Below are 27,807 nucleotides of genomic sequence, written 5' to 3'. Positions count from 1 at the left end.
GATGCTGTGTAAACCGCTAATGAGGTTAGTAGAATGGGTGAGATGAGAAGGGATGAAATTTGTTAAACTATTTAGACTTAAAGTCGCTACTCTCGTGGGTGTACACATGATCCAGGTGAAGGAGCCTTACCCCAGCCCTACGAGGATGGCGAGCCTGATCGCACCTTGGCATGTCGGATAACAGTGTCGATCGCCACTGGAAGCTTCAACTTGGGCCAAGGAGAGAAAGTCAAACAAAACGACGAAACGCCACATACTTAGAAGCTAGGCGCAACTCCCGCCAAAGGCTAAGTATGCTTTTAGCTGCACTCCACACACACACATCGCCAAGGAAAGGCTTGAGATTCAGTAATGCTTTCTAACCTGCTCAGAGTATGGGCTGAATCAAAAGATCCCCTAGTTTAAGGCGGTCTCAGCCTACAAGTGCGTAGTCGCATGCCTTGCCCGTTGATCGGTTGTAGTCGTTCCGAGTTGAATGCTCGAGGAGCACGAAAACTTTTATTTATATATATGTATGTATCTATATTGTATAATTTCCACGATGCTTTTACTTCGGCTTCTTCTTACAATCGTCTAAAGTTAGTTACTTAAAGTGATTATAACTATTGTACTTAGAGCCCTTAGTTGCACAGTGCTGGCAGATAGGCTTTACCTCGTCGCACTTATTAGAATGGGTTCTAGACTTGAATTAGCCACTTCCTATACAGCTGTGTATCCGGGAATACAAACTTGCTAGTAGATGTTAGTAAGAGAAGAGAATTAGTAGTAATATAGATGGCCTACTACTGTCTTACTCGGAACGGAGCTCAAGACTTTAAACCTAAGATGCAATCCACAAACGCTGTTGAAAATTGCCATGGATCTCAGGCCCAAGGTTGCTTGCCACAGCGAGTTCTCCTTTCGCCAATTGCAGGTATGTGGTTTCCATTTAACCATCATGCACTTTCCGGCAACTAGAGGACTAAAACTTTAACGGTTCTTGTTGTCATGGTGAGGTAATAACGTATTGATTCGGTTTTAGTTTTACTAAGACAACTTCGTCATATGCTGCATTGTTAAGTTCGGCACCAGAAGCTTCGATTCTTTTGTACGAGTCCATCCACTACGTTCAGACGATGCACATTGGCCGCCGGAGCACCACCGAAAGCGCATACACATGTTGCGAGAAGCGAGATCACTGCAAGAATACAGTGTGGTTTCTGCATGCCATCGAGAAGACCTTTTGCTTGCGAGCGGAAATGCCCAGTAAGTGTTGCTCCCATCACAGAAGCCAAACCAAAGCGCTCACCATTCACCAGGTTCTTGACGAAGATTTTATTGATTATCGGCCATCTCCAGCGCAAAGCGACTCCTCTCTGCAGAGTGACTCGCTATTCTTTAGATGCTCCTATGCGCTACTCTGCTCCTCGATCTTGAAGGATGCCTTCGGGCAGGCAAGCCTACACAAGCGTCCAGCCGGAGATGTGAAGGTTCTGGACCAAAGAGTCGATGCGTGGAGGAAGCTACTACCAGAGTATCTACAGAATTTAGACGAGCTGGAGCCAAATCTCGCGATGATGGATCATCAAGAAAGAGGAGCGTTGCTCGCCGTCTTCCTCCAGCACCACGAAGCTCTCCTCTCAATCCATGTGCAACGAGCAGCTTTCGGCGGGGAGGATTCATTTCTATTCAGATTCAATAGAAGTATGGCATCCGCTAGGGCAATTCTCAGGGCCAGCGGTCAAAGCGTGCAAGAGGATGTACGATCAAACCTATGGGTAACGCCCATCCCCTTTCTACCTATCTTGGGGAGCGAGTTTTGGGCAGCTAATCTTGATGTTATTCTTTAAAAGTTCTTTTTTCCGAGTCACCTGTATTGCAATCCTTACGTGCGCCGCCTTGTCACAAAATACTCCGATAGCACGCAAAGCCGCCCGTATCTAGCGATGGAATCAGGATTCTTCGCACGAATGGCGCGCGGGGTGCAAGGACTTTCCCCTAGATGAAGTGACGAGCATCATCCGAATGCTGACTGCTCCTGAAGAAGCGAAACAGCAGGGCACGAGCGGTCTCGACCTCGACCGCGTCGCGGCCGACGAGGCGAGAGACATGACGGAGAGGGTCTGGACCACCAGTCGGCAGCATCTCGTGCACTGTGCGGCCACGCTGAAGCGGACTATTTGGTCGTATGAAAACGGCCACGGTCATTACGACGCAGTGTCGCAGCTGGAACACGCGCATCGAGGCATCGACACGCTGCTTCGCGGGGCTATTCGTGCAGAAGGGGAGACTGTTGGCCATGTTACAACGCGCACGAGGGTTCATGTGGGATATTGTACTTTCTTGTTTTAATCACTCGGATTATCTACAAAAATGCTATGAAAAACTTTGTCAAGCAAATGTCGCTTGTTAACCTGTACAGTTTGTTTCGTCATCCTCCCCGTCCACGTGTTTAAAGCTCATCGCAATTCTTCGGCAAGCTCTACTATACACCTCAAATATGCAGTCCGCTCTTCCGGACCGGCGCGCATCTCCGCTTTCCGGGATCGGCCACACCACCTGCGCTCCGAAGGCAAGGCATCTTTGTAAGTGGCCCCAGCAATGGTTTTCGGTAATGCGCCATCGATGCAATCAAGTCCGCAGTATATTTGGCTTTTTGGCTCGAGACCGGAAACCAGTTCCCGGTCCAGCATTAGCGGAATCCCGGACCAGATGCTTCCGGCGGCTTGCATGGCTCGGGACCGAATACACATTCCCTCCACATAAGAAGGCCGAAGAGAACTCTATTTCTAAAGACGTAAGCATACATTTCGCTCGGATATCTGCCTCATTCATCAAATCACCGCATCTATTGAAACGAAAATGAAGTATGCCGTCGTCAGCGTCCTGCTTTATGCTGTCTTGGCTGCCGCCGGGATCACCCAACGCGGCCAAGAGAGCGACGGCAATGCCGTGCGCCGGGACGGCCCGCCGACTGTTTACACCGAGAACAGACACGCTGGTACCCTTCATGGGATGGTTTACCGAGCTCCTCCCCCTATATGCCAGGAGGAGGAGTACAAGAGGACTCGTTACTAGCTTTGCCACGTACAGCTGATCCTATGCTTCCGTCACACAGCTTTCCAACACTATACTGACAGTCTGGACGCAGCTTTACCGAGTTTTATGGCTTTCACCTTTTGACGCATACTCGGCATGACGAGCCAAGAAATATCCGAGTGCGGGATCTTGACAGATGCTCAAACTAGAAAATTCAACATGTGGTTGCGAGAGTCCACAAGTACCAAAATATAGGCTTGAGCAATTGAATCTTCTTCTTTTCATCCTTACCACAACATGATCTCATCATCAAGTAGACAAGACATAGCTTAAAAGTTGCGTGGCTGAGCAGTGATTATGAGTATGAACAGAAATAGCGAAGATAATGACCTCCCGACCCCGACGAGCGACTTTTCCGATTCCCTTCTTATAATCACTTGTTCCTCCAGATAAGCTCTTTAATCTTCCTCGAATCTTCACTCTTCTCCACCATGTTGTAAAATTCGCCATTCGCCGCCAGCAATTGCTGCGGCGCTCCATTTTCCACAACCTTGCCCTGCTTCAACACAAGTATCGAATCAAAGTCGGCGACGGTGAGCACTTTGTGCGCCACCACCAAAACGGTGATGCCCCTGAAACTACCTCGAATGGTTTGCTGGATGGCAGTTTCTGTAGCGTGATCGATGCCACTCGTTGCTTCATCCAGGACAAGGATGCGGCAGCTGTCTTCGAGAATGGCCCGGGCAAGACAGACAAGTTGGCGTTGCCCATGGGAGATGTTGGATCCTCCAGCAAGAATCTCGTGATCAAGATCAGCAGCAATGACATGCTCCCCTTCCTGCTCAAAAGGCGCAAAGTGGACGCTTCGGAGAGCGGTGATAATCCGGTCATCCCTGTGCTTCCCAAAGACATCCACATTTGATCGCAGCGTTCCAGAAAATAGGAATGCATCCTGAGGTATCACTCTGATGGCATCTCGCACGCGGTTCCGGGGCACTTGGGAAATGTCTTGGCCGTCAATCAGGATTTCGCCAGCCGCGACATCGACAAAGCGCAGAAGCGCATTTATCAAGCTAGACTTGCCCGCGCCGGTGCGGCCAACAATCCCTAATCGCTTGCCCGCGGGAAGAGAAAATGAAACTTCGTTCAGCGCCCATGGTAGCCCTTTGCCGTATTGGACGCCAATACGATGCATCTCGACTCGCCCGTCGCCCGGCCAGTTCTCTGGGGTGCTTGCCTCCTCCTCCCCATCTTCTGACGGAACTGAGGCAAGCGCGAGGACGCGGTCGATGGCGTTGAGACCGGTTCTGGTGACGTTTATCTGACCGATTGTGACGGTAAGAGCTTGACGCAGCTGAAGAGCTAGCGTAATCGCCAATCCCGTGCTGGATGCCGTGCCTTTGCTGAGAACAGTTGCGGCCGTCACCGCCGCGACAAACATGCTGCCCATGGCTCCAAGGCGAATGCCCAACCAGGAGTGGCCGAGCGCCATGTGTGTATAGGCCGTGTTGGTCCTGTCGATGTGATGCTGCATGAACTCGACGTAGTGACTGACCTTGCTGAAAGCTCGGATAGTCGCAAGGCCTGCTTGCGCAGAGGATACATGGTTGGAGAGTGGAAAGCTGCAACTATTCATTACGGGGCGTAGCTTTTTCGATGTTTCTAGAGCTTTCTGGGCAATGGAAGCATAGACAAGAAGCATCACAGCACTAGACAATATTGTGTACGGCGATGACGACAGGCTGATCTAGGTCAGTGACATTCCTTTCTTGTGTTTCTTCTTCGCACTTGCCTGCTAGCGCAAATAAACAGGATATTCATGATGGAACTTGAAATACCAATAATCTGCGGCGCCATACGGTGATCGATGGCATACATGTCAGAGTCGAGTGTCTGTATGACCTGTCCCGGAGGGGTTGAATCGATCCAAGACAGCTTGGCCTTGAGAACTCGTCGAGTCAGTCCCTCGAATAGCTTCCTGGAGGACTTGTGGCCCAGCTTTGTAAAGATCAAAGTTTTTGCACTCAAGAATACTGAACTTGCCACTGACAGCGACAAGTAGACCGCGACATCATAGGTGGTAGAGCGCTGCTGGGTGATGATGGTATCGCGAGATGTCCATTTCGCCAGCCACCACGAGTTGCTTGTTGAAAGGAAACGGTAGAACAGAACAATCGGAATGGAAAAGATGTAGCCTCGTAAGCTTCCAGTTTTGGTAGCATATGCACCAAGAATTGCGCAATAATCTTGGGGGTTGACATGTTGCGTTGAAGTTGTGGTCTGCTTGCACTCGCCAGTCGGAGATGCTTCGACTTTTCCGGCCTTCAAGTCTGCCTTTTGTTCTTTGCTCTTCTCCGAGGCAGTTTCGTGCTTTGCATTTTCCACGTAATTCACCGCGGCTGATCCATTTTGCAAGGTGACGAGACACGACGATAGTTTGGCGCAGTACTCTGGATGATGCGTCGCCAAAATCATCGTCCTCCCCTCTAGAAGGCCGCCTTGAAGGGCATGCTCGCAGATGTGTCTCGCAACAGGCGGGTCCACGGCGGCCAAGATATCCTCTGATATGATGAATTCAGCTGGGGAATACAAGGCTCTCGCGAAAGCCACGCGCCATTTCTGGCCGCCACTGAGTGAGGATCCGCCAGTGCCGGCCTCGGTGAGATCACCGTGGCTCAACGTATGCAGATCATGGACGAGTGCGCAGGCTTGCAAGACTCTATAGTAGCGATGTGCATCAAAGTCGTATCCAAAGATGATGTTTTCCTTGATTGTGCAGTCTTCGATCCAGGGCGGCTGCGAGACGAATGCGACAGATCCAGCCACGACACTGCTTACCGTCGAAATATCTGGAAAAGGGTCCACTTCAGGCTTGCCAAGCTTGCCAGATTTCACAGCGGCTTCATCCAAGAGTGAGGATAACAACAAGCTTTTCCCGGAGCCGACCTGGCCTGTAATTAGGCTGACTCCGTACTTTGGAAAACTGACGTTCACATGTTTCAGGGTGACCTCCCCATCTTCCGCCCAAGAAAGATTTGCATTTTGAAGCAAAATCTCATCGGCCAAAACAGACTGTCGGAGTTGCTCTGGCTGTTGCAAGTATAGCTGCAGCTTTGCGTAGCTGAGCCGCGCTCGGTGCAGTGACGCGAACCGCGTCGGGAGCTGTTTAATGACTGTATGCAGGTTACCAAACAAATTGATAGAGGTAAAAGCTACCGACGGGCTAAAATGTCCCGTCCTGAATGCGTAGATGGATATCGTCACAGAGGCGAAGAGAATGGGTCCGAAAGTCGCGACCAAGTTAACCAATTCTTGATGAACACTTGACTTCCAGGCGGCCGCCAGGTTATCATCGCGGGCGCTAAAGATGCGGTTCTCCCAGAAACCCTCCATGGAGGACAGGCGGATTTGGCGCAGCCCATGAAGCGCTTCGGAGACGAGGCTCGAGGTTCGCTCGGTAGCCTCCAAATGCCCTGCTTGAGCTCGGCGTAGATTCGTGGAAAGCTTCCGTGATAGCCAGATGGCTAGGAGCGGCAAAGTGCCACCGATCAAAACAGTGGTGAAGCCCATTAAATGCGATAGGTACATTGAATACAGCCCAATTTTCAAGGCGGAGATTGGCAAGTCGTGGGCTCTGAGAAAGGCCTGGGCAATAGCATTACTGCATGGTGTTCAGTGTTAGATGTAGGCCTGCTGAACGTAACGCAAGCAAGCCGGTACCATACCTGTGACTTTCAATCCCATCCATCACACTGGGGGGCTTCGTCCCTTTGTTTCCATCGGTGGACGTTTCACGGCCTCGGGATCGCAAGCGCATCGACTTTTCAAATACCAAAGATTGAAGGAGACCAAGCATAGGCAGTTGAATTCGGGTATGCCCAATCCAGTCAGCCCAATTGTCGCAAGCAGAGGCGGCCAGAAGGCTCAGTGGGAGCAGCGCAACCCAGGTCCAACGCCAAGCGTCAAGATACGGCCGCGTTTCCAAGCATTGTAGGAGACTGTGCACCACAAAACGGCTGCCAAACTCTGAACCTGCTCCCAATAGCACCAATGACCACTGCAGCATCAAGGGCCTTCGAAAAAGCGTTGAGAGCTGCTTCCATAGCGTTTTGGTCTGGTCGCAGGCATCGTACTGTTTCCTCATGGCAGATGCGGTTTGACTGAAGGGTATTCTTGGCAGGTCCTGCAGCGTCAGTGTTGCAGGCAGAGTCGAACACTCTCGATGGAGTCCCCATGAGAATAATATCCAGTCAAGTATCGACGCGCCACCCTCATTCAAGACTGCAGTGGCTCCACGGAAAACGACAGGGCGTCGAGGGACCGATGCAAGACACAGTAGTACGGCGGCAGCAGCTGCAATCTGCGGCAAAACGAGCTGTTGATCCAGAATCGCCTGCCCGTACCAGAGGAAAGCAATGAGGTTGAGCGAAGACACGGCTGTGTAGACTGCCAATTGATATCGTTCTGCGACGCTCGTTTGACGGCACACAACATGCGTCTGGTACACGAGCAGGGCCTTGAAATTCACTGTCAGCGCGGAAACGATACTGAAACAGAGCCTCTTTCGGTGTAATGAAGTAGAGACGCAGACAAGTAACTACTCACCCACAAGACAGGGCCAGCCCACTGCCGCAAGTCGGTACACGGCCAAGGCTGGACTCGGGCGGCTAGAGGAGCCGGGCTTGAAAGCGACAAGGCCCCTCCCAAGGCGGGAGCACATGTTAGAATGCCGTGAATACCTGCATGGAGCTTCGCTGCTTTGGCCTGGGACGCTTTGGTAGCTTCGCCGTCGACATCCTTGTACAGCTGTGCTTGCGGGTGGCTGGCTGGCCAGGCACAAGGAATGAAGCAGCCGGTGGCCAGTGCCGAAGAGAGTGCAAAGACGGAGACGTTGCATGCGCTGAGGAACGTCGACTCCATGATATAACAATGCCCTGTCGCTTGAAGATGTGCGCGACGACCGAGAGATGGTTGTTAGTTGGCTGTCAAATCAGGCTGTCGCTGGCCCCCTTGATAGCCAACCGCCCCCTCAAAGTCGCCTCCTTGAAGGCGGGCGCCGCTGCATACATAATCAGTGATATCGCTGGCATAAGAATAATAACAGACTAGGGTGCCGGCGAAAATGAATATCCTGGATGCGGGAATGGCACGCAGGCTTTCCTGCCAAGCTTCTTTCCGTACAGCTTTTAGTTTCTGGTCTGGGGTATTAACTATTTTTAGATGTTCGGGTGAAGCTGGTATGCGGTGCCCCTTTTATATAATCTCACGAAATGCACGGATCATCGCTATTTTTCATCGTCTTTACAACGACACCTTGAAATCGAACCTCAAGGGTAGCATTGGGATGAAGGTCTGGCCTTGGCACAAGACACATTTGTGCACGACCCAAAGCCAGAGCCATGTTCGGTAGCTTGTCTTTGAGGTCTCTACCAATTGACCTTGAACAACCTGCCGCAGCTGGTAACTAATTGGCGCATCCCTTGACCATACGGATCTTCACTGCCATGCAACGCTGCAAACGATCCTTTGCTGACCTTAGGCTTATTACAGTTTGTATTAGTTATATATATATATATTATTATATTCTTAGTAGTATTTCAGTTACGATGCCTTCTTTTATTAGTATAGCTCTATACTAGTATTACTAAGGAGTGAGTTTAAGTGTTATTTAATAGTCTACAGGTTCTTTTTAGGTTTTATTTAGTTTAGGCTTAATATGGTTATACACTATTTCCTAGTTATAAAGGCTGTAGAGAGACTTTTATAATAGTATAATATATATTAATATTATAATTAAAAGGTCTAACTTTAATTACTAATTATATTCTAAATTATATTCTAAATATTAAATTTAATATAATAAAGTTTTAGAATATAAGTAGACTTTTTAGACAACTAAAAAGAAGCATTACATAATAAAATTCTAAAATATATAATATAGGTTAAGAGAAGAGATAGCTAGGAAGACCCTACAGATTCAGGCTCACGGGCTCACCGTGAGCCAGTGAGCCAAGAAAGGATCACGACCTCAGCGTGAGCCAGTGATCCAGGTAGCACAGTAGAGGATAGGAAGGGTATATAGGGAAGGGGATTCCCAGTAGATAGCCAGACTAGATCTCTACTGATCAATCTAAGCAATAGTTCTACTATTGGGAGTAATCTCCTAAACGTGACTCAAGCTACGATACTGCTCATCTGCACCTGTGGTGCATTCAACCTGACTCACTTCCTAAGAAACAGATTTACTGTGGATTAGAGAAGAGCCACCGTTACACTATGTATGTGTTTTGTGCTTAGATGCCAGGGCAGTTCTCGGTCAGGACGTTGTTGATCTGGTTGTAGGGGGGCTGGTCGACCCAGATCAGATCGAAGTGGTCGCTGGGGTAGTCGGGGGCGTTGTCGTCACCGAGCTTCTCAACAATGTCGGTGAGGGCCTTGTGCTCCCAGCTGCGATGATATTAGCCTGTGTTCTAGCGTCCCTCGGTTTTACCGAGACGACCAACTTACCAGATGAGAATGTTGCCGCTGCCAGTGTAGTTCTTGACAACCTTCTTGACGCACTTGGGGTCGTCGCGGTCGCAAGAGGTGTCGACGCTCATGCCGAGGTCGTCAGCAAGAGGCTTGACGGTGTCGTAAGGACGCTGCTGCTTGCCGCCTGGTTGAAGAAGAAGAGTTAGTTTCCATTCCAAGTAGCCCCCTCCCGTTCCATAGCGTCTGTCCACGTACTGGACTTGGGGGTCTGGGCCATGATGTGGCCAATGTTAAAGTTGGAGTTGGCGCCAAAGACGTTGCGCAGGCACTGGGCGCGCTGGACGCCCTGGGCGCTGAGGCCATCGCCGTCGTCCGGCTTCTCGCCGTGGCGGATGAGGTAGACGGTAGGCTTGGCCAAGGCGACGGCCGCGGCGAGGCCGAGGATGGTGATGAGCTGCATGGTGAATCAAATGGGATGATTCGGGTTGTAGAGAAGAGTAACGAAAGGAAGATGATGAACAGCAGGACATGATCTCAGTTTATATAAACTACCTAGCTGGTGCTTACGCCAAGTTCCACGGCCCGTGAGACGGAGTTCGGCGGCGGCAAGAGCAGCTGGTCGTCCCGCTAGTTAGTCCTTCTGACAAGTCTGACTAGCTGATAGGCCACACGTGGGACGATCGTCAGGTCGTCAGCATCCTGGTGAGGATGGACGTACAGTGCTCGACCTTTTCAGCTCAAACCTAATAGATTCCACTCGATGCATGTTCGCATGCCATGATGCACCGATTTCCCCGGATCGCTCTTCCCAAGCCTTCTTTCTATATTGCCTCATCTTGGATACCGATATCCTGGAGCGGCCCCCATCCTTCGGTGAGCCAACAAGAAGGTACTAGTTCTAGTTAGTACAACCAGTAGACCATGTCGGCCGAGAAGCCGTGCTTACGGGCGTTATTCTAGCCCTCGTGTGCCTGCAAGGGTTTTTCAAGGGATGAATGCCGGTCGTCAACCACTCCCATGGCTCTGGCTGAGCATGTTGCCTGGGGCTCCCGCATGCGGAAAGACGTCACCCACCACTTGTGAATAACGAACAGTAAAAAAAGAGCCAACAAATCCCGGCATTCACCGGGAACTAGGGAACTTGGTCTGCACAAGATCTGCCCCCCTGCATGTAAGCAGGACGCACTGTGGTCCAATGGCGGAGCGGCGTTCCAAGTTGCTTCCCACCCCCCCAGGGTCCGGTATAATCACCGTTTGTCGTTATGATCTGCTGCAGCTTTCGTGTGCTAATTTACCCTGGCCTTTATGCGTTTACCCTTGCAATATGCGGTGTGCGGCCGAGACTATGCAACGTGCGGCGGGTGGACTTACTTTGCGCTGCCAACCGCAGAATAGTCTAGCGACAGATAATAGGAGCAAATGGCCGGCAAGGCAATAAACTGACCGAAATTTAGGCGCAATTGTGCCCGTATGTTTTAGTTATTTTGTAGGATTTGGACAAAGTACATTCGCCCACAGAAAGAATTGAACTTTCAAACACAAGCCGCTGCTGCCCACAGTCAAGTAAATCTCAACCCCAGGCTGCAATCTCTGATCGAGACACACACAGAGCCGGAAGCAATCCTTGATCGTCCCAGTTGACAGAATATATCCCTCTTCAGATTCGAAACCGTTAGCAACTTAGGGTAGATATTTCCACATGTGACCGAGAACTCACTCACCATCAGGCCGTGTGAGGGCTGTTGCTGCCGCAAATCGGGCACGAGTCCTGAGCCGCCGAGATCATCACCTTGCACTTTTGGCATGGCACGATGCTGGCGTCGTTGACAAGGGGGGCGATGAATGAATCTTGAGCCGCCATGTTGAAGTTTTTTTCAAAGTTGTAAATTGAGTGTTTTGCTTTTCGTTTCTGCTTCTGCTAGGCTCCCTCCTCACTTCCCACGACCGCATCGTTGCTTTACTTTATACTTGAACTCCATGGATGGTGCGCGTGATCGATCAACTTCCACTTCCACACAAGTCACACCAGATGCTGGAAACTATTGAAAAAACAACTCACGCTGGCGAGAACACGGTTATGCATGAAAAAGCAAAAAGTATATGGTGGCAGAGACATGCACGTTGTGCAACCAGAGATATGCCCTTTTCGGTAGTTAGGAAATACCAGATGACCTGATTCACCTTGTGAGACATCGGGAACTGCATTGTGTTAATTAGGCAATCGCGATCTACTCCTTTCGTTTTTCTGTACTTCTCGTGACACGATCCTCAATGAGATCGGTCTTTGTAAGTCTGTCAAGAATGGGCAAACTACCGAAAGAGCAAACCAGAGACATGTGAAAAATCATCTCGTTGAATTATAGCATCACTCGCGTGATAAATACCTCTCTCAATACCTCTCTCAATATCTCTCTCAATATCTCTCTCAATATCTCTCTGTACCACCCTCCTATTGACCTAGTGACGTCTTTTCACTTCCAGGCTGGTCGCTCAACAAGCCCTGTCTGCGCAAGTTGCTTCTCGCGTCTAGTCCACAATCAAATCCGCTTCGGATCAATGTGCACCATGACCTCTTCCATGGTATTCGCGACCGAGCGGCCCAAGGCCATCGCAACCTCCGCCAGCCTCTTCGGCACGTAGACCGCCACCCATCCAGCCCAGACCGCTCCGTAGTAGACGCACGCGCCGAGGCAGCCAAACAGCATCTTGAGACTCTTGTAGATCACCTCACCTGCATCCGCCAGCACCCCAACCACCGCCTTCGGTACGTCAAAGACGACGGCTCGCACCGCGATCACCAGCCCGCGCCAGACGTCCCGGAGCGTGATCCGTTTGAACCAGGATAGCGCGGCAGCCACGGCCGTATGCGCCAAAGATGCCAGCTTTTGCATTCCATAGCCGACGGCCCGGTACGTCCGCGCGATGCCATCCAGCACCCATCGGGAGATGAGGGCCAGCACCCCGGGCGTGCGCCGCGCCGTTCTCCCGATCGCCCTCGCCGCGCGCCCACACAGCTCCGGAACTGCCTTAGCAGCCCTGGAAACGCACTGTGGTGCCTTCCTCAGCACCTTCGGCACCTCTGCCACCTTCCTACCGAGCCAGCCCACGATGCGCGCGCGCTCCTCCCACATCCACCGCGGGAGGTGCCAGACCAGCAGCTTCGGCGGCGCCACCAGCGCATAGTACAGAAACCTCCCGATGCGACGAACCGCCCGCCGCACCGCCCGCGCTTCTCGGGTGTGCCTGGCCCTCCATCGTCGCCATCCGCCACCGCGCCGCGCCGGCAGGTACGCGACCACCTCGCGGTGGCCACCCGCCGCGGCGAGCCGCAGCGCCAGTGCCCCGTCGTCCGGCGACACGAGCCCGTCGTCGGCGCCGCCTTCCTCCATCAGCACCTTCACCACAGCCAGGTGGCCGGCCTCAGCAGCCGCCTGCAGCGGGGTGCGCCGGCGACGTGTCACGCTGCTCCCCTCGCCGCGCTCGTAGGCGAACGTGGTCAGCAGCCCGAAGCCGTCGACGCTCGCGCCGAGAGCGATCAGCGCCCGCACCGCGGCGACGTGTCCGCGGCGCGCGGCCGCCAGCAGCGGCGTCTCGCCTTGGGCGTCGGGCGTGTCGGGGGAGACGTACCCGCGCATGACGAACCGCGTAATCACGTCGTCCTGGTTGTTCGTGACGGCGGTATGGAACGCGGCACAGATGTCGTGGGCGAGTAGGAGCGCCGCCTCGCTGGGAGGCCCGCCGGAGGCCCGGCGGATATTGGCGGTAGCGAGGATGGGTAGCGCGAGGCCCGGCGTGGCCGCGATGCGGTCGTCGAGGGTGTTCGCATGCGCGCCTTCAGCTGCGTACCTCGGCAGGTCGTCCACGCTGCTGCGGCGTGGAATTCGACTGTATACAATGACGAACCCGTCAGACATGGCTATGGATTAGAGAAATGAATAACAATATCCATCATGGCACTAGCAAAGACGCGATGCATGCTTTATATGCCATGTTAACTTTCCTTCTTCAGGCCACTGGGTGTCCCAAGTTGTTGAACAAGGGCGGTGCGGCTGACCCATTGAGTAAAACGCCTTGTCTATTTGTTGGGTGTGGCTTGGTTCGCCTTGCCGCCTAGAAGCGATTAGCTTCCGAGGCTTCACAAATGATGCCGAGGAATCTTGTGATGATTACTCTTACCATGTTTTCCATAGAATGTCATAATAAAATCGAAGCGCTTGACCTCGCAGTCTTTGAGTCGTGTCCCAACAGTTGGTGTTGGTCAGCCCGCTGTGACCAATCTTGGCTAGAACGTTCTCAAGAACGGCGCTCTGCATTCTAGCTTGACCAAGTAAGAAAAAAGGATGAAGAAAAGAAAGTTCCGTTGTAGTGATACATGTTGTAAGAATCGCTAATACAAGGGGTTTTTGTAAATGTCAAGTGATAAAATCTCCTCCTGTTGGCCCTCTCTAATAAGCACGCGGCTCATTTACATATCAGAACATTTGCCTCATGGTGCAGTAAAACTGATTTTGGGCCATGGCCCGAGCCTGATCAGGCGTTTGCATGTCGTTTGGATCCAGTCTCAGGTTATTAAAGCCATTATGAGTCACAAACGTTTCGTAAATGTCACAGAGCTGGCTTGACAATTTGGCGCCATTTGCACCATTCGCCTCGCCGTTGGAATAATCTCCAGGCCCTCCTGCTCCCATGTGCATTCCAACACCTCCATACGAGTACTGAGGAACCGGCTGATCCATGCGTCCGCCACGGGCAAGACCAATCATGCCCAGCGCGGCGTTAGAATGGGCGTCGTTGCCCTGCTTCGGGTAAAGCTGTTGAAGGTAGTCACGCAAAGACCACACTATTCGCCATAGCCGCTTTGAAATGTGGCTCTGAGGTGATAGCTCTTCAATCAGGCTCAGGCCTGTGTAGAAATCCTCTCTGCATGTAGATGCGAACTGGGCGGGGGCTTGAGTCGACGCCAAGAACATGATTGCTAGCGCCGAAACAAGAAATTGACTGTAAAAGGCTTGAGATTTTCGGACCATGTCTGTGTGCCTGTTGACATGATGGAGATAGGCAACTGTGTCCTTGGCCACGGTGACACAGACACCTGCGAGATGGGGGGCGCCGTTGATGGAGTTGGTGGTGTGCAGAATAGGTGCATGCAGCCAGTTTCGTATCTAGATTCTCGTTTAGTGACAGAAGTGAAAGCCCAAAGTTGGAGCACTCACTTGGTTCTTTCGGAGGTACGTCCAAACTTTCAGTCGTTGCAAATTATACGACGACGTAGAGTTTATGTGACCCTCCTCATGCCAATCTCGAATTTGTACCTCACTCGGCACACATCCGTACCAAGCAATAATCTCCGCATCAAGTCTCTGAATATCATGTATCCATGGTTTGTCGTTGTCGAGGAATGAGGCTCGGCGCTGCTCGACAAGAGACCAAACTTTTGCGCCCAGCTTGGAATAGGATATCATGGAAACGAGATATGGGTGCTCCGTCTGCAATCAGTGTTAGCAGCGAATGGGAGTCTGAAAGCGAGTCACTCTACCGGATAGTCTAGCTTGGGGTCTATATCTGCATCTTGAATGACATATGGCAACCCGGTGTTGAACGCCCAGCGGCGATCCAGCACATACGCAGACCAAAAGCTATTGAGAGCTAGTTGACGCTCAATTGGATCTCCAATACTCTGGTGAACTTGGGAGCGATGTAGGCCAAGTTCCAGACATAGTCGGCATACCTGGCCAATGACGCGCCAGGCCAACCCCTCATCGTCGGTTAGGAAACGGTAGCCAGCAAATATGCATAGCAAGGGAAGCCCCGAAATGTATGCTTCTTCGGCAAGAAGTTTGCGGTTTAGAACCGGCTCCATGCTGTCGAAAAGCTTCTGCGCCTTTGCACAAGGGCCGCTCTCCTCAACCACAAGCGCACAGCACAAGACCATCTTGAGCTCCAGCGTTTTGTCATCAGTGAATAGTTGAGCACCTGGTTGATGTCGTAGGGCATCGAACTGCGCAGCAATATGCCGGGCATGTTCTGTGACGCTTCCCATGTTGAGAACAGGGTACATGATGCCGATTTCATCTTCGTGGATCTGACATAGGCGAAGCATCTCATCGTTGCCGTACTCTAGGATTGGATCACACCCAGCGGGCAGTGACTGGAGTGATGGCTCTATTTGACTGCCCGAGTCTTGCAGATCTGGGTAGGCGATTCCAGTATTCGTTTGGGCGATACCAATCATGTGCGAAGTGCTCGTAGAACCTCGGAATGCGCCGGGCGTCCTTGCCTGGCCAATGCTAGGCTGGCGTCCGGAGATGGAGCTCTGAGCGGGTGAAGGCGCAATCATTGATGGTGCGATGATGGCTCTGTCCATGGAGGAGGGCATCATGTGCGAGCGGTCCGCCGCACCTGGCTGCATGCTTTGCATGGCCTGCATGGCCTGCTGGAGGGCGCCGACTTCATCTTGGAGGGCTGTGAGGTGAGAGGTGACGAGTTTGTACTCTTCCGAGTCCTTGAAGGTGTTTGCGCAGCAGTTTGGGGTATAGAGGCAGTTGAGGCCCATATTGCCGCAGCGCTTGCAAGGAGTTTCGCCATTGCATTTGATCTTGCGTCTTTTGCATTCGTTGCTGGCAGGGGTAGCATGTTAGCGAGCGCAGGCAAGCGAGGCCGCCCCCTGTGAGGCGAAATGAGTGTTTGAGACTATCCGGTACGTACCAGGCAATGGAGATGTACTGCAGCGAGAAAGGAGAGAAGGCACCCCGGTTAGCGGAACGGCTGAATCACGGCTGGCAGATGAAGTAAACGGGTTGCCCATCCAGTCGCCCATGCCTGCCTATGACTGACTGTGGCAAGGCAGGCAGGCAGACAAACACAGACGGAGCTTGCCTGGTGCGTGCACACCCGTCAGAGTCGGCGATGATGGGGGACGCGCGAGGACAGCGTCCGCCAAACCACAGAATTGGAGGAACTCACTCGATTTCGCTTGCTGCGCGTCTGCTTGGCCGAAGCCTGGCCATCGTCTGTCGATTTCCTCTTCCCAGCTGAGGCGCCGCCCACGTCGCCGGGCGTCGCGGAATTGCCTCCGAAGGACGCGGAACCAGGACTGGCATGCTGCTGCGGCCCGAGCCTTGGTGTTTCGTAGGTCACGCTGGGCGAGTTACTCAGTGGAACTTGAGCCTGCGAGAGGAAGCGCAAATCGGAAGCCTGCGTCTCGATTTGCTCCATGGTGGAGGGCCCATTGAAGGGGGGGGGAGGGCAGAGAGAGGAAGATGGCGCGGCGGCTTGTTTTGCCCGATAGGTTGGTTTCCGGTACACACTCGATTTGATCAGCGCATCTGGTAGGACCGAGTAGGAGTAGAAGGGGGCCTTTAAATGAGAGAGAAGGGAAAGAGAAAAAAAAGAGAACGAGACAAAGGGTGAGAGAAGGCGAGAGAGTAGGACAACCACTCTGAGAGCCCTGTCCAGGTGCCAGCTAGCCGGACCGCCTTCCCACCCCCCATAAAGCCAGGACCACAGCCGGGGCGTTCGCCACACGTGACCCAGGCGTGTGGTGGTGAAGTCGTCCCGTCCCAAACCAAGACTTTAGGATGAGTGGCGCAATCAGCGGCTACACTTCCTCCCCCATGGTACTTTTGACCTTCAAGCCACTGCTCTCAAGCCACTATCACAACATGCATCCGTAAATAGGCCTGTCACCGCAACCCAGGCTGCGGAAGCACTGCGCCGTTCGGGGGCTGAGACACGAGGGTCGGGTAAGGATCCCATTCCACATGTTTACAATTTAACTAATTTTGACCATCCGAAAGTGCCTGGACATCCCGTCGTCTGCCGGCTTTCCATCCTCTCGGGCATCTTGCATTGGCTGCAATTACCCGCTCCTTCTACAGGGCTCTCTCTCCCCTCTGTGGGGGGCTTAAGGTCGGTGTTGATCTTCCACGTTGTTGATCTTCCACGTTCATTGACATTTTTATTTCTTCAATTTGTCTATTCTGTAATGTTTCATCACTCGTGCGGCGGAGCACTGCTCCCCTTTGCCACTCTACCCCAGTTTTTTCACGCCCTTTTGTCCTTGTCCTCGCCACTCACAGCGCCTTGGCCGGCAGAATGGTGCCCTCGCAGTCGCCAAAGCCGATGCGCACGCCGTCCTTCTCGCAGTATCCGTACATGACAACGCTGTCTCCGTCCTCGAGGAAGCGACGCACCTTGCCGTTCCCAATCTCAAAGTCTTGCTTGCCGCCCTCGGTCATCTCCAGCAAGCTGCCGCGCTCGCGTAGCTCCGTGCCGCTGATCGTCCCAGAGCCCAGCATGTCGCCCGCTCGCAGGTTGCAGCCGCCGTACGTGTGGTGGGCGACCATCTGGGGGAACGACCACAGCAGGTTCTTGGCGCTGGTCTCGGAGATGACGTTGCCGTCCGTCTTTCCGTCCGCTGTGCAGGGATACGATTAGCAATTCATGCAGACGTGGTGCCATTTTTGCAGGAGATTTTTTTTTTCTGCTTACTGTTGATCGTAATCTGAAGCTTGATGTCGTAGACGTTCTTCTTTTCGGCCTCCTGCAGGTAAGGCTGGATGGCGGTCTTGTTCTCCAGCGCCTCGGTGCGGAAGGGCTCCAGGGCATCACCCGTGACGATCCAGGGGCTGATGGTGGAACCGAAGTTCTTGCCGTTGAAGGGTCCGAGGGGAATGTACTCCCAGGCCTGGATGTCGCGGGCGCTCCAGTCGTTGAGCAGGACGTAGCCAAAGATGTACTCGTCAGCCTGGTTGACGTCGACGGCGTCGCCCATCTGGGTGGGCTTGCAGATGAAGGCAGCCAGCTCGAGCTCGTAGTCGAAGCGCTTGCAGGCGCTCGTGATGGGGATCTTCTCGGCGGCGGTGGGGTTGGGCAGGATCTGGCCGCGCGGGCGCTGGATGGGCGTGCCGGAGACAACGATGCTGGACGAGCGGCCGTGGTAGCCGACGGGGATGTGCGTGTAGTTGGGCTGCAGGGCGTTGTCGGGGCCGCGGAAGAGGACGCCAACCTTGAAGGCATGGTTGTAGCCAGCGTAGAAGTCGGTATAGTCACCAATCTGCATGGGAAGATGCATCTTAGCCTGGTTGACGGGCACGAGAACTTTTTGCCTCAGCGCATCATTGCTCTTGAGCAGAGCATCGCCGCCCTCGCCGAGGATGGCCTGCAGCTCGGCGCGAACACCCTTGTGGGTGGCGCGACCGGACTCAGCAAACGCATTGAGCGTCGGCTGCGCAAGGGTGGCGGCGGAGCCCTGGATGAACTTGAGGCTGGCAGCGGCCGGGTCGCTGGAAAGGGCCTTGAGGTCGACAATGCTGTCGCCGATTCTAACACCGGCGCGGGGTGCGTCGGAGCCGTTAGAGAAGATGCCAAACGGCAGGTTGTGGATGGTGAAGTCGCCCTTGGCGTCGGCGGGCACCCAAGACGTGGTAGCAACCATTGTGATTGTGCGTGAGGTGGTAGGAGGAGATGTGGATGAGAAGACAGAGGACTGGATGGGAGGATTGAAATGTGAAAGAAAGGGCTTTTGTTCAAGATCAAGAAAAATGGAAAGAGGGAATGAAAGCGGAACGGCGTTGGCTCCCCCTCCTCGACCTAGAGCTCTGCCGCAAGCACCCCTCCAATTGCCCACCCCGATGACCGTACCCACAACGGTCACGGCCCCGCACCGCCCTCTAAGCCGAGAGCAAGACGCGAAGTGAGAGACAGTATTGAAGGTAGACATTCGTCCAATGACACAAGATTCATTTACAATAAACAAAAACAAGCATCATTGGACATGGTCGTTGAATTGGTGTTGATTCTATGAGGACTCTAGCCTGCACCTCGCTGAGGTCTGGCGGCACCGCATTGTTTGGTCATTCCGAGTTCAATACTTTTCCGGCAGGCGTTCGATCTACCGTTTTGTAATGTATCCGGCCAGCGATTGCGCCAACTTGATTCCGTAGGCGTTCCAGGAATGGGGAAACGCTGACAGGACCTTTAACCTGTTTCCCCAACACTACCCCCGCAATCCGCGGATCTCATCCTATTAGATTGAGCAGCCTGGCGCGTCTTCCACCAGAGACATTTACCATTGCACACAAACAACTCTATTTCATGTTATCCTCGCACCCCGCCAGATCAACCAGGTTGTAAACCCACTTACAAACAAGCTGTAAAGGGGCCATGGCGGGGTTGTGCCTCGACGGAATTGCTCCCGCACCCCGCCTCACGGCCGACGAAAGCCGCCACTGAAATTCAGGAACCATTACCCCACTGAATTCCGCAGCATGCCGCGAGCAGCCAATTTGCGGAAGCACGTCACAAGTCACCGGAACATCGCATTCCTTCCAAAGCAGCGTGTTACACAATGATTATATATATCCTTGTTTTCAAAGGAAGATTCCGACTCCTATATGCGAAAATACACAAGTCTAGTGAAGTGTCCCGATAGAACCCGACAAGTTTGCTACATGTTCCGAGATGAGTGAAAAAAAAAAAGGTGAACCATTCCTGCCGCGCGCGCAGGGGGCGGCAATGATCGCGTTACGCAAACATCTTGAAGTCTGCGTCCGCGACGTCATCCATGTCCTCGTCCTCGCCCGCCTCGTCTTCGTCGAGCTCCAGTTTGCGGCCAAACAGCGTGCCGAAGAACCGGTCGATGGCGTTCTGCTCCCACTGCCGCCTGTCCTCGGGCGCCATGAAGTTTTGCAGCTTCTCGTGGACCGTGAAGCGCATCTTGCGGCCCTTGCTGGCCTTGCGGTCGACGACCTTGCGCGTCCTGTTCTCACGCGACGCCGTCACGACGACCGACGGCACTGCGCTGGTCTGGTTGGCTGACGAGTCCACCGTGCGCTGCTCCACGAGCTCCTTGAGCAGGAGCTGGTAAAAGTCGGCGTCGTCAAAGATGGTCTCGTCCTCGAACACCTTCTTGGCGTGCTGCGCGGGGGCGCATGAACGCGGAACGCGAGTGCGCTTCGCCAGGCGGTGCTCCGGGTCGTTGAGCTGGTCGCGCAGCGACCCCACGAGCGTCTTGTTTCGCGAGCCGAGGCCCTTGGGTGCCGCCACATTGACGCTCTGCACCTTGTGAGACCACTTTTCCAGGCACTTTTCACGCGACTTCAGCGCGCGACGGTCCTGCTCTCGTAATTCCTCCCAGATTTCGGCGGTCGTTGTTGAGACCTCGTAGTCGCGCTTTCTCTTCGTACCAGCACCGGTCGCCGCACCGCAATTTTCTCGCAGGCTGCTGAGCGTATTTAGTAGGCTGAGAGCAGTAGCTTCAGCCGTAGTGTAGGATTCCGTAGTTGTGTCCTCTTCTTCGGGCTCCTCCTCCAATGCGCTGAATGTGTTGGCTGCAATCAAGGCTTTTTGTAACCGAATGCGCAAATTCAGTAAGCCGTCATAGAGTTTCCGTTGCTTTTGAATAGCCGCACCCTTTTCGACGTCGGCGTTTGGTGTTCGTCCGTTCATAACTGGCTTGACGTTTGAAGATTCGTCCTCTCCGTCCTCCTCATCTTCATCCTCGTCCTCTTCTTCTTCATCGTTCACTGATTCGTTGGTTTCGTCATCGTCGTCGTCGTCGTCATCTTCGCCTTCGCCTGACTCGTCGCTTTCCTCAGCCTCCCCATCTATCAGGGCCTCCAAGCCGTCGCTCATGTCACTTTCCTCTTCATCCTCGTCGTCATCCAGTTCCTCTCCGCTCCCTTCATCCTGATCTTCAGAGCCAGACATGTAGTCCGCGGCGGAGGCTCGCCTGCTCTTGGCTGTTCTCGGTTTGGAGCTGCCACGAAAGACGAAGTTGCTGAGCTTCTCGCTGTCTGATTCGCCGAGGGCATCGTCACTTCCTATTTCTGAATCACTGGCTTCCACGGTATCGATCTCGAGATTTGCCGTTTCAGGATCGTCGTACTCGTCGTCATCGTCCTCCTCCTCCTCGTCCTCGCCTTCCTCATCCGAGCTCTCTCTTTCTAGCACACTTCGACTCACTTTTGAGCCTCTGTATTGCGGTCCGAGGGAGTTTTCGCCTTTTTGGCGCAGCTTGCTTTTTGCGACAGTGACATAGTGCTCGGTGCCGGCATTTTCGTCATCGCTGCCCTCTTCGCTGCCACTCGCTACCACATGTTCGGTTTCTGGGTCATAGTCTGCAAACAGTTAGACCTGGGCTCATATTATCCGTAGGGCAGTACCCAATTACCTTTCTCAATATGTTCGTCAAACTTCTCGAACAATTTCGCGCGCCCCGTAGCTTTGCCCATATTTGCCGAGTTTGCGATTAATTCGAGATAGAAGCCTGGGAACTACAGAGTCGCCCCACGCCTGGAATTTTTTGCCAGGCGCTTTAACTTTTAGGCGGTCAGACCCGGCAGAATCCATTAGCATCCGTCAGTGGGTCTGCCAGTGGTCTCTTTAGTGCACAGCTCTCTGTAAATGGTATGAAGCTCACAATGCTCCTTGAATCATGCATATGAGATTATAAGTGATTCACCAACACGCGCCAAGCTGAATGCCATCGCTTCCGAGGCCCAGTTCGATTTACAGCGATCTTCACTTTGGTGCTTGAATTAAAACGCGGCAAATTACTACGCTGCGCCTGTTGGCCTAGTTTCGTAAGTATGAGGCCAACCGCATGCAGGCTATTTCGTCTAGCTGGTGCTTTGGCGCATGAGAATCCGCTGGTGAGTCGAGGTGAAATTCTGATTTAAGTCAAATCGCTCACATCTATAGGGCTTACCTCGAGCTGGAACGCCACCTCACTGGCCAAAGAAGCCACTGAAGCGCAAGATCACAGGCGTCGACAAAGTTATTGCCGTGTCGTCGGCAAAGGGCGGTGTTGGGAAGAGCACAGTAGCTGGTATGCGTTAGTCCCTTCGGAGTTCTCCAGTCACCCGTTAACATTTACAGCGAATTTATCACTGGCATTTGCAAGACTGGGATTTAGGGCCGGTATTCTGGATACTGACATCTTTGGTCCCTCAATCCCGACATTGTTTGACCTGTCTGGCGAGCCTCGGCTTTCCAAAAGTATGCGCAATGTGTCCGTGGATTAGGATGCATCGCTGACCTATCATAGATAACCAGCTTGTCCCCTTGACAAATTATGGCGTCAAAACCATGTCAATGGGGTATCTCGTTGGTGAATCTGCTCCTGTAGTATGGAGAGGGCCTATGGTCATGAAAGCCATACAGCAGCTTCTGCATGAGGTTGATTGGGGCAGCCTAGATGTACTCGTCTTGGACTTGCCGCCCGGGACAGGCGATACCCAACTGACGATAACGCAACAAGTGATTCTTGACGGTAGGATTGCCCAGTCGTTCCACCACATGGTAGCTAAAATCAGGCGCAGGTTCCGTCATTGTTACGACACCGCACACCTTAGCTACCAAAGACGCCGTAAAGGGCATCAATATGTTCAAGACTGTCAATGTGGACATTCTTGGACTTGTACAGAATATGTCACTGTTTACTTGCCCGCACTGCAACGAAGGCACTCATGTGTTCGGGTCGAATGAGCGGGTCGAAAAGATGTGTTTGGAGCATGACATCGAGTTTCTCGGCGATATACCACTGCACCCTAGCATCGGGGATGATGCAGAACAAGGTAAGCCGACCGTGGTGGCGGAGCCAGATAGTGAGCGGGCCGCTGCATTTCTAAACATTGCCAAAAGCATTGTGCCGAAAATTGAGATGCGGGAGCGTTAGTAGGTGGCCGGTACTTCAATGGGCAGCCTGTGTATCAACATGAAGATATGTACTTTTGAATTGAAATGGATGAATTTGATCAGATCGTTCTCAGCTTCCGTAGCTTGTTACTTAAATCTCTACAAACCCGCGAGAAAGTAGCCTGGGAGAAGAGAGCCAGAATGGCAGTTAGCCTCCGCAGCAACGAACAGGGAGCCTCTTTACCGTGACGACGAAAACAATGTCTGCATAACGCATAGTTTGAAAGCCCTTCCCGTCCTTAAAACGCCGTACTATGCTCATGGGGAAAAAACGAAGGTGGTTATCCTGCTGTGGGCACGAGATTCATTAGTCTAAATCCTCGTTCACTTGATAGACGTGGCGATTGCGGCTTGGGTCTTTGCGCATTGCTTGACCGGATCCAGTGAAACCAACTAGGTAAAAAGGTTAGCACGCCATTCGTTGCCTGGAGGCACGGAAAACGATAAACGCACCTCTGCCACGGATGCCCTCGGGCGTCCGGAACATGCTATCCTTCTTCTGCGTCTTTCCAAACTTGGACTTTGAATTGAACTCTTGCCACTTGTTCTTTCCGGCTTCAAGTTCCTTCTTGGCCTTGATCTTCTTCGGTTTCGGCGGTTTGGCCTCTGCAGCGGCATCCTTGCCTGCAGTCGGGTACGTGGTCGCGCCGGCCGAGGATACAAGGCCGGGTGTCGAAGCAAGTGGAGGCGGAGGCGGCGCCTCGGCCTTTCTCTTGTTGGAAATTGGGCGAATATCGCGGGAGCGCAGTGTTTCTGTGTTATCATAACTCTTGAACTTGACAACGTAGACGGGCGCGGCGGCGGATCCAGTAATGGAAGTGATCTTGGCTGGGTACAAGCCCTTATCGCCGGACATCCATTTCGCCATGACTGTGTCGTTCACTTGATAGGCGACGGGTGTGTCGTCCTTCTCCTCTGGCGGTGGAGGCGCAGCTTTCTTGAAGGCGGGGTGGTTCTCGCGTGACCATTTCTCGGGTTCAGGCGGCGGCGAGGGCTGCTTCGACGTCGGCTTCGGGGCCTGCTTCGGCTTCAGTTCTGCAATGTTCTCATTGAGAAGATCGACGAAATTTTTCAACTCCTGCTCGAGATTTTTGAGCTCGGCATTGTCGGGGTCATCGCGCAGCTGCGCAAGAACAAGGTCGAGCTGGGGTGAGGGCTGGTTAGTGGTGTCGAGGAGTGGTGGTGGGTTGGTGACGAACCTGCTCCTGGTATAGCCCTCTTTCGACTTCCAACTCTGCTAGTCCAGACATTGTCGCGTTGATGGGCAATTCGATGTACGGGAAGCCGGGGGAGATGCGACGGCGGGAAAAGCGGAAGCAGGGGGGCGGCAGTTGCTGGTATTTGCGTGAGGCTGGAAGAGGAGGCTGTACGAGGAGGATGCACGACTCGATGGAGGGAAAATCACAAGTACTCGGGCGAAGTGGGGCACGTGATGCCTTGCGTTGAACTTTCTAGGTACCTACAGTATGTGCATAGGAACTAAAGATACAGGGCATTTAGGGGACACAGCTAGCAAGATGCCCCTGAAATAATTTACCTGTCATTTTGAGATCGGGAAGCGGCCCGAGAAAAAAGCACCCAACGTGGCAGACCGGCATACATTAGTTAGTACTGACTGTACCACTCGGTTCATCTTGTCATGATAGAGAAAACGACAAGGGTGGTCCACACAACCCGTTTAGCGCATCTGGCGCAGAGCAGCTTATCTCACTGATCTCTTCCCCACTGCCATGTCAAACAGATGCCTATTCAGTTTCACAAACTCACCGGCATAAACATCTGAGAGCATCCGAGCATCGGATTGTTGATGTAATCGGAAAACAAAATAGGACCAAACATAAGACGTGGGCTTTAGCTGGTTTTAGAAATTGTAGCATTTGGCCGACTACCTCGGTCCAACCACTGGTCAGGTCTGTCGCTTCGCAGCATCGCGGGGTGATAGAGTGAGCTTGGTCGTAGTTGCCGGTGCAGAGACTGGGTAGTAATTTCATATTCACCCCCCAGCTGAGATGACTTGGTACTCCTGAATCCTGAGTCGTGTCTCATGGAACAGTCTGTTGGTAGTACGACGTTGTATTGGTGCCGTTTGAACCGATCCCTTGATAGGAGACCGTGACAGCTGTACTACCCTATAGCTGATCCCGGAAGTACTCGTGATGGCCTGCGTGCCTTTTCAAGCCAATCCGAGATGCAGATTTAGTACGTCGACGCCACAACTCGCAACCATCTTAACTAGCTAGTTGCCCTCACGTCCTCACGTGCAGGTTTTAGCCAGGAGCTACATTCCAATCACGCTTGGAGGTTCTAGAGGCTTACAATTAAATGGCCCTTTCTTGCGCCATGACCATTGGTATGTTGGGCTCGACAGTCGACTCACATTCATTCTTTCGCTAATGTGCAATAGAAAGGAATATTAAGAATAAAATAAAAAGAAAAACACACAATTGATCTTTTATCTAATCTTCTCTATGCTAACAATTACATACTTCTCTCACCGCACAGCGGCACCAGCCGCTGCTGCTCTCAGATCGCCAAATTACCGAGTACTAACCAGCTGCAGACCATGATCATGCAGGGGTACCACTCACTTTTGTCTGATAGGGAACTAAGAATAGATCGGCGGGTTTTGAGTCAAACATGTTTGACGGATAGCCTCTGTGCCGTGCTGGCAGACAAGGTGCCGCCAGCGGGCAAAGCACCACCCTGCTCGTCTCCCCTATTCGCTGTACACACTCGGCGGCAACTTCTCAGTCATGTAGATTGTCGACCGTGTTGCCCTTGGGGGCCGTCCTGGGGCGATGGCCTCCATGAAACTCTGCCTTCGGCTGACCCTGACACTCTTCCGCAGCCCTGGATTCTGGTTGCTCGGTTCTTCCATGATGGCCCCGTCATGCTCTGCAGAACCGAGGTGAAACATGGCGATAAGCGGTCCCTTCTTGCCGCCGGAACCACCTTGGGAGCTCAGAAGCTCGTAGCGGACGCCCATCTTGTGAATCTCTCGCATGACCTCGCCCGCCGTCCACGACTGGGGCTCGCCGCGCACGGAGTAGTCTCCCGGCCCACTGGACCCGTTGGGGATGTGGAAGAGTAGGTCGATGCGAAAGTACGCGTACGCGGCGACGGTGAAGATCTCCAGCATGAAGCCCGTCGTGTAGAACGCGACCTTGGTGAACAGCGGGGACATGGCCGCGACGCTCTCCGGGTTCGCGATCGCCGCAATCTTCACGGCCATGCCGACCATCAGCGTGGTCGCGCTGAAGACGACCAGGCTCGCCTTGCGGGACAGGTCGCCCTCGCCAAACTGCTCGGGTGGCGGGTGCGGCGCGGCGCCGGCGAGGAAGATCCACAGCAGCGGCATGGCGACCAGCATCATGTTCCAGGAGGCGCCAAAGGTGAGTACGATCTCGGCGGCCTCTAGCCGGACGGGCCGCCCGACGCTGAAGAAGCTGAAGGAGGTGGCGATGACGTTCATAATGATGACGGCGGGGACGGAGAAGATCAGGAACAGGGAGATGTAGCTGAAGGCGGGCCTCCAGGCAAAACCGGGGTGCATGGCGCGGACGATGCGCTGTGCGAGGAACAAGTTGACAGCAAATATGACGGCGGCGCTGAAGACGTGTTAAAAAAGTGGCATGCAAGGGGATAATGCGAGAGAGTAGCTTACCCGCCGTTTTGAAAGATGGTTGCCGCCAGGACAACACCGCGAGGACTGGAAAATGCCCAGACGATGCGGAAGATGCAGGTCATGACCCGGACCATGCAAAAGTCAAACATGAGATCCGAGAGGAGAAATTTGTGGCCACGTTTGGCATTTGCTCGGTAGATGGAGATGTGCGTGATGGCACCGAGAGCGAAGAGGATGAGGAATATCGCCGTGATGAGAACATCCTCGGTGGCTTTCGGAATGCCTCCCGGGAACGGCCCCTTGGCAGGATCTGGCTCTGCACTCTGTTTCTGGCCGACTGTGGCCTTTCCAGCTTGACGTCCCGCAGTTTCTGCGTCTGGATTTGTAGTTGCCAGAGCAGCCTCAGCCATAGCCGTAGCCTTGGTGGTTGGAGTCGCTGTTGCGCGTGCACTGGCTATACCTGCTGTATCCGTAGCCGCGGTTGTCGTCTGAGGGGTTGGTGAGATGGTCAGATGCAGCCTCATAGAGGTGTCCAGCAGGGCGTCGAGCGGGTTGATCATGGTAAGCGGCGGCGTGATGGATGAATTGGCCGTCATGTTGGTGAGGAAAGCCCGGGAGCCCGGGTCGACAGGGAAACACATGAACAAGTTGGTTGGCGCGGGGGCTGCTGAGGCTGACAATGACGCAGAGCTCGTCAGATTCTGCGAGAGAGCATCACTCGCACCACTGAAGATGGGAGACATATTGCTGGGTGTTGTGCTCTGCAGTTGGAAGGAAGTCAAACAGCGCGCCGGCGCGTCACGGCCAAGTTGATGGCGACCGTCCCGATCAACAGGAGGGGAATCGACAATTGTAGTCAGCGGGATTTGTTGTAAGAAGACGGTGAGATGCTATGTATAGAACAGAGGTGCAGAGTTTATCAGCATCACAGCCCCCTTTGGAAATACATAGATATGCAGGTAGGTGGCGATGGACTGCACGGATGAGGGTCGAGC

At 53.2% G+C, this 27,807-nt stretch overlaps 9 protein-coding genes across 9 annotated transcripts; all 9 read right to left on the bottom strand.

Moving 5' to 3' along the window:
* Nucleotides 1-1,977: 1,977 nt before the first annotated feature.
* Nucleotides 1,978-2,280, bottom strand: ISF_02546 (hypothetical protein; the record flags this gene model as incomplete). Its single annotated transcript, XM_018846152.1, has 1 exon — nt 1,978-2,280. The coding sequence occupies one exon, from the start codon at nt 2,278-2,280 to the stop codon at nt 1,978-1,980; it is 303 nt and encodes a 100-aa protein (XP_018706859.1).
* Nucleotides 2,281-3,451: 1,171 nt separating this feature from the next.
* On the bottom strand, nt 3,452-4,510 carry ISF_02545 (ABC transporter-like protein; the record flags this gene model as incomplete). Its single annotated transcript, XM_018846151.1, has 1 exon — nt 3,452-4,510. The coding sequence occupies one exon, from the start codon at nt 4,508-4,510 to the stop codon at nt 3,452-3,454; it is 1,059 nt and encodes a 352-aa protein (XP_018706858.1).
* Nucleotides 4,511-9,311: 4,801 nt separating this feature from the next.
* Nucleotides 9,312-9,949, bottom strand: ISF_02544 (hypothetical protein; the record flags this gene model as incomplete). The annotated part of the gene is made up of 3 exons (XM_018846150.1): nt 9,312-9,465; nt 9,526-9,673; nt 9,745-9,949. 3 exons carry the CDS (start codon nt 9,947-9,949, stop codon nt 9,312-9,314), a joined length of 507 nt encoding a protein of 168 aa, XP_018706857.1.
* A 2,077-nt stretch (nt 9,950-12,026) lies between these two features.
* On the bottom strand, nt 12,027-13,403 carry ISF_02543 (Ankyrin repeat-containing domain protein; the record flags this gene model as incomplete). Its single annotated transcript, XM_018846149.1, has 1 exon — nt 12,027-13,403. One exon carries the CDS (start codon nt 13,401-13,403, stop codon nt 12,027-12,029), a length of 1,377 nt encoding a protein of 458 aa, XP_018706856.1.
* A 558-nt stretch (nt 13,404-13,961) lies between these two features.
* ISF_02542 (Casein kinase II, regulatory subunit) lies at nt 13,962-16,704 on the bottom strand (the record flags this gene model as incomplete). The annotated part of the gene is made up of 5 exons (XM_018846148.1): nt 13,962-14,651; nt 14,703-14,975; nt 15,026-16,106; nt 16,195-16,211; nt 16,453-16,704. 5 exons carry the CDS (start codon nt 16,702-16,704, stop codon nt 13,962-13,964), a joined length of 2,313 nt encoding a protein of 770 aa, XP_018706855.1.
* An 857-nt stretch (nt 16,705-17,561) lies between these two features.
* ISF_02541 (fumarylacetoacetase) lies at nt 17,562-18,925 on the bottom strand (the record flags this gene model as incomplete). The annotated part of the gene is made up of 2 exons (XM_018846147.1): nt 17,562-17,905; nt 17,980-18,925. The coding sequence occupies 2 exons, from the start codon at nt 18,923-18,925 to the stop codon at nt 17,562-17,564; spliced, it is 1,290 nt and encodes a 429-aa protein (XP_018706854.1).
* A 1,088-nt stretch (nt 18,926-20,013) lies between these two features.
* ISF_02540 (protein BFR2) lies at nt 20,014-21,722 on the bottom strand (the record flags this gene model as incomplete). Its single annotated transcript, XM_018846146.1, has 2 exons — nt 20,014-21,608; nt 21,662-21,722. The coding sequence occupies 2 exons, from the start codon at nt 21,720-21,722 to the stop codon at nt 20,014-20,016; spliced, it is 1,656 nt and encodes a 551-aa protein (XP_018706853.1).
* A 1,772-nt stretch (nt 21,723-23,494) lies between these two features.
* Nucleotides 23,495-24,437, bottom strand: ISF_02539 (Tudor domain protein; the record flags this gene model as incomplete). The annotated part of the gene is made up of 3 exons (XM_018846145.1): nt 23,495-23,580; nt 23,641-24,343; nt 24,387-24,437. 3 exons carry the CDS (start codon nt 24,435-24,437, stop codon nt 23,495-23,497), a joined length of 840 nt encoding a protein of 279 aa, XP_018706852.1.
* Nucleotides 24,438-25,903: 1,466 nt separating this feature from the next.
* Nucleotides 25,904-27,555, bottom strand: ISF_02538 (hypothetical protein; the record flags this gene model as incomplete). Its single annotated transcript, XM_018846144.1, has 2 exons — nt 25,904-26,795; nt 26,852-27,555. The coding sequence occupies 2 exons, from the start codon at nt 27,553-27,555 to the stop codon at nt 25,904-25,906; spliced, it is 1,596 nt and encodes a 531-aa protein (XP_018706851.1).
* Between the last annotated feature and the right edge of the window lie 252 nt (nt 27,556-27,807).

The sequence above is a fragment of the Cordyceps fumosorosea genome (assembly GCF_001636725.1).
Source record: "Cordyceps fumosorosea ARSEF 2679 chromosome Unknown scaffold_4, whole genome shotgun sequence".
Classification (NCBI taxonomy): domain Eukaryota; kingdom Fungi; phylum Ascomycota; class Sordariomycetes; order Hypocreales; family Cordycipitaceae; genus Cordyceps; species Cordyceps fumosorosea.
This window is presented reverse-complemented; position numbering and strand designations above follow the sequence as displayed.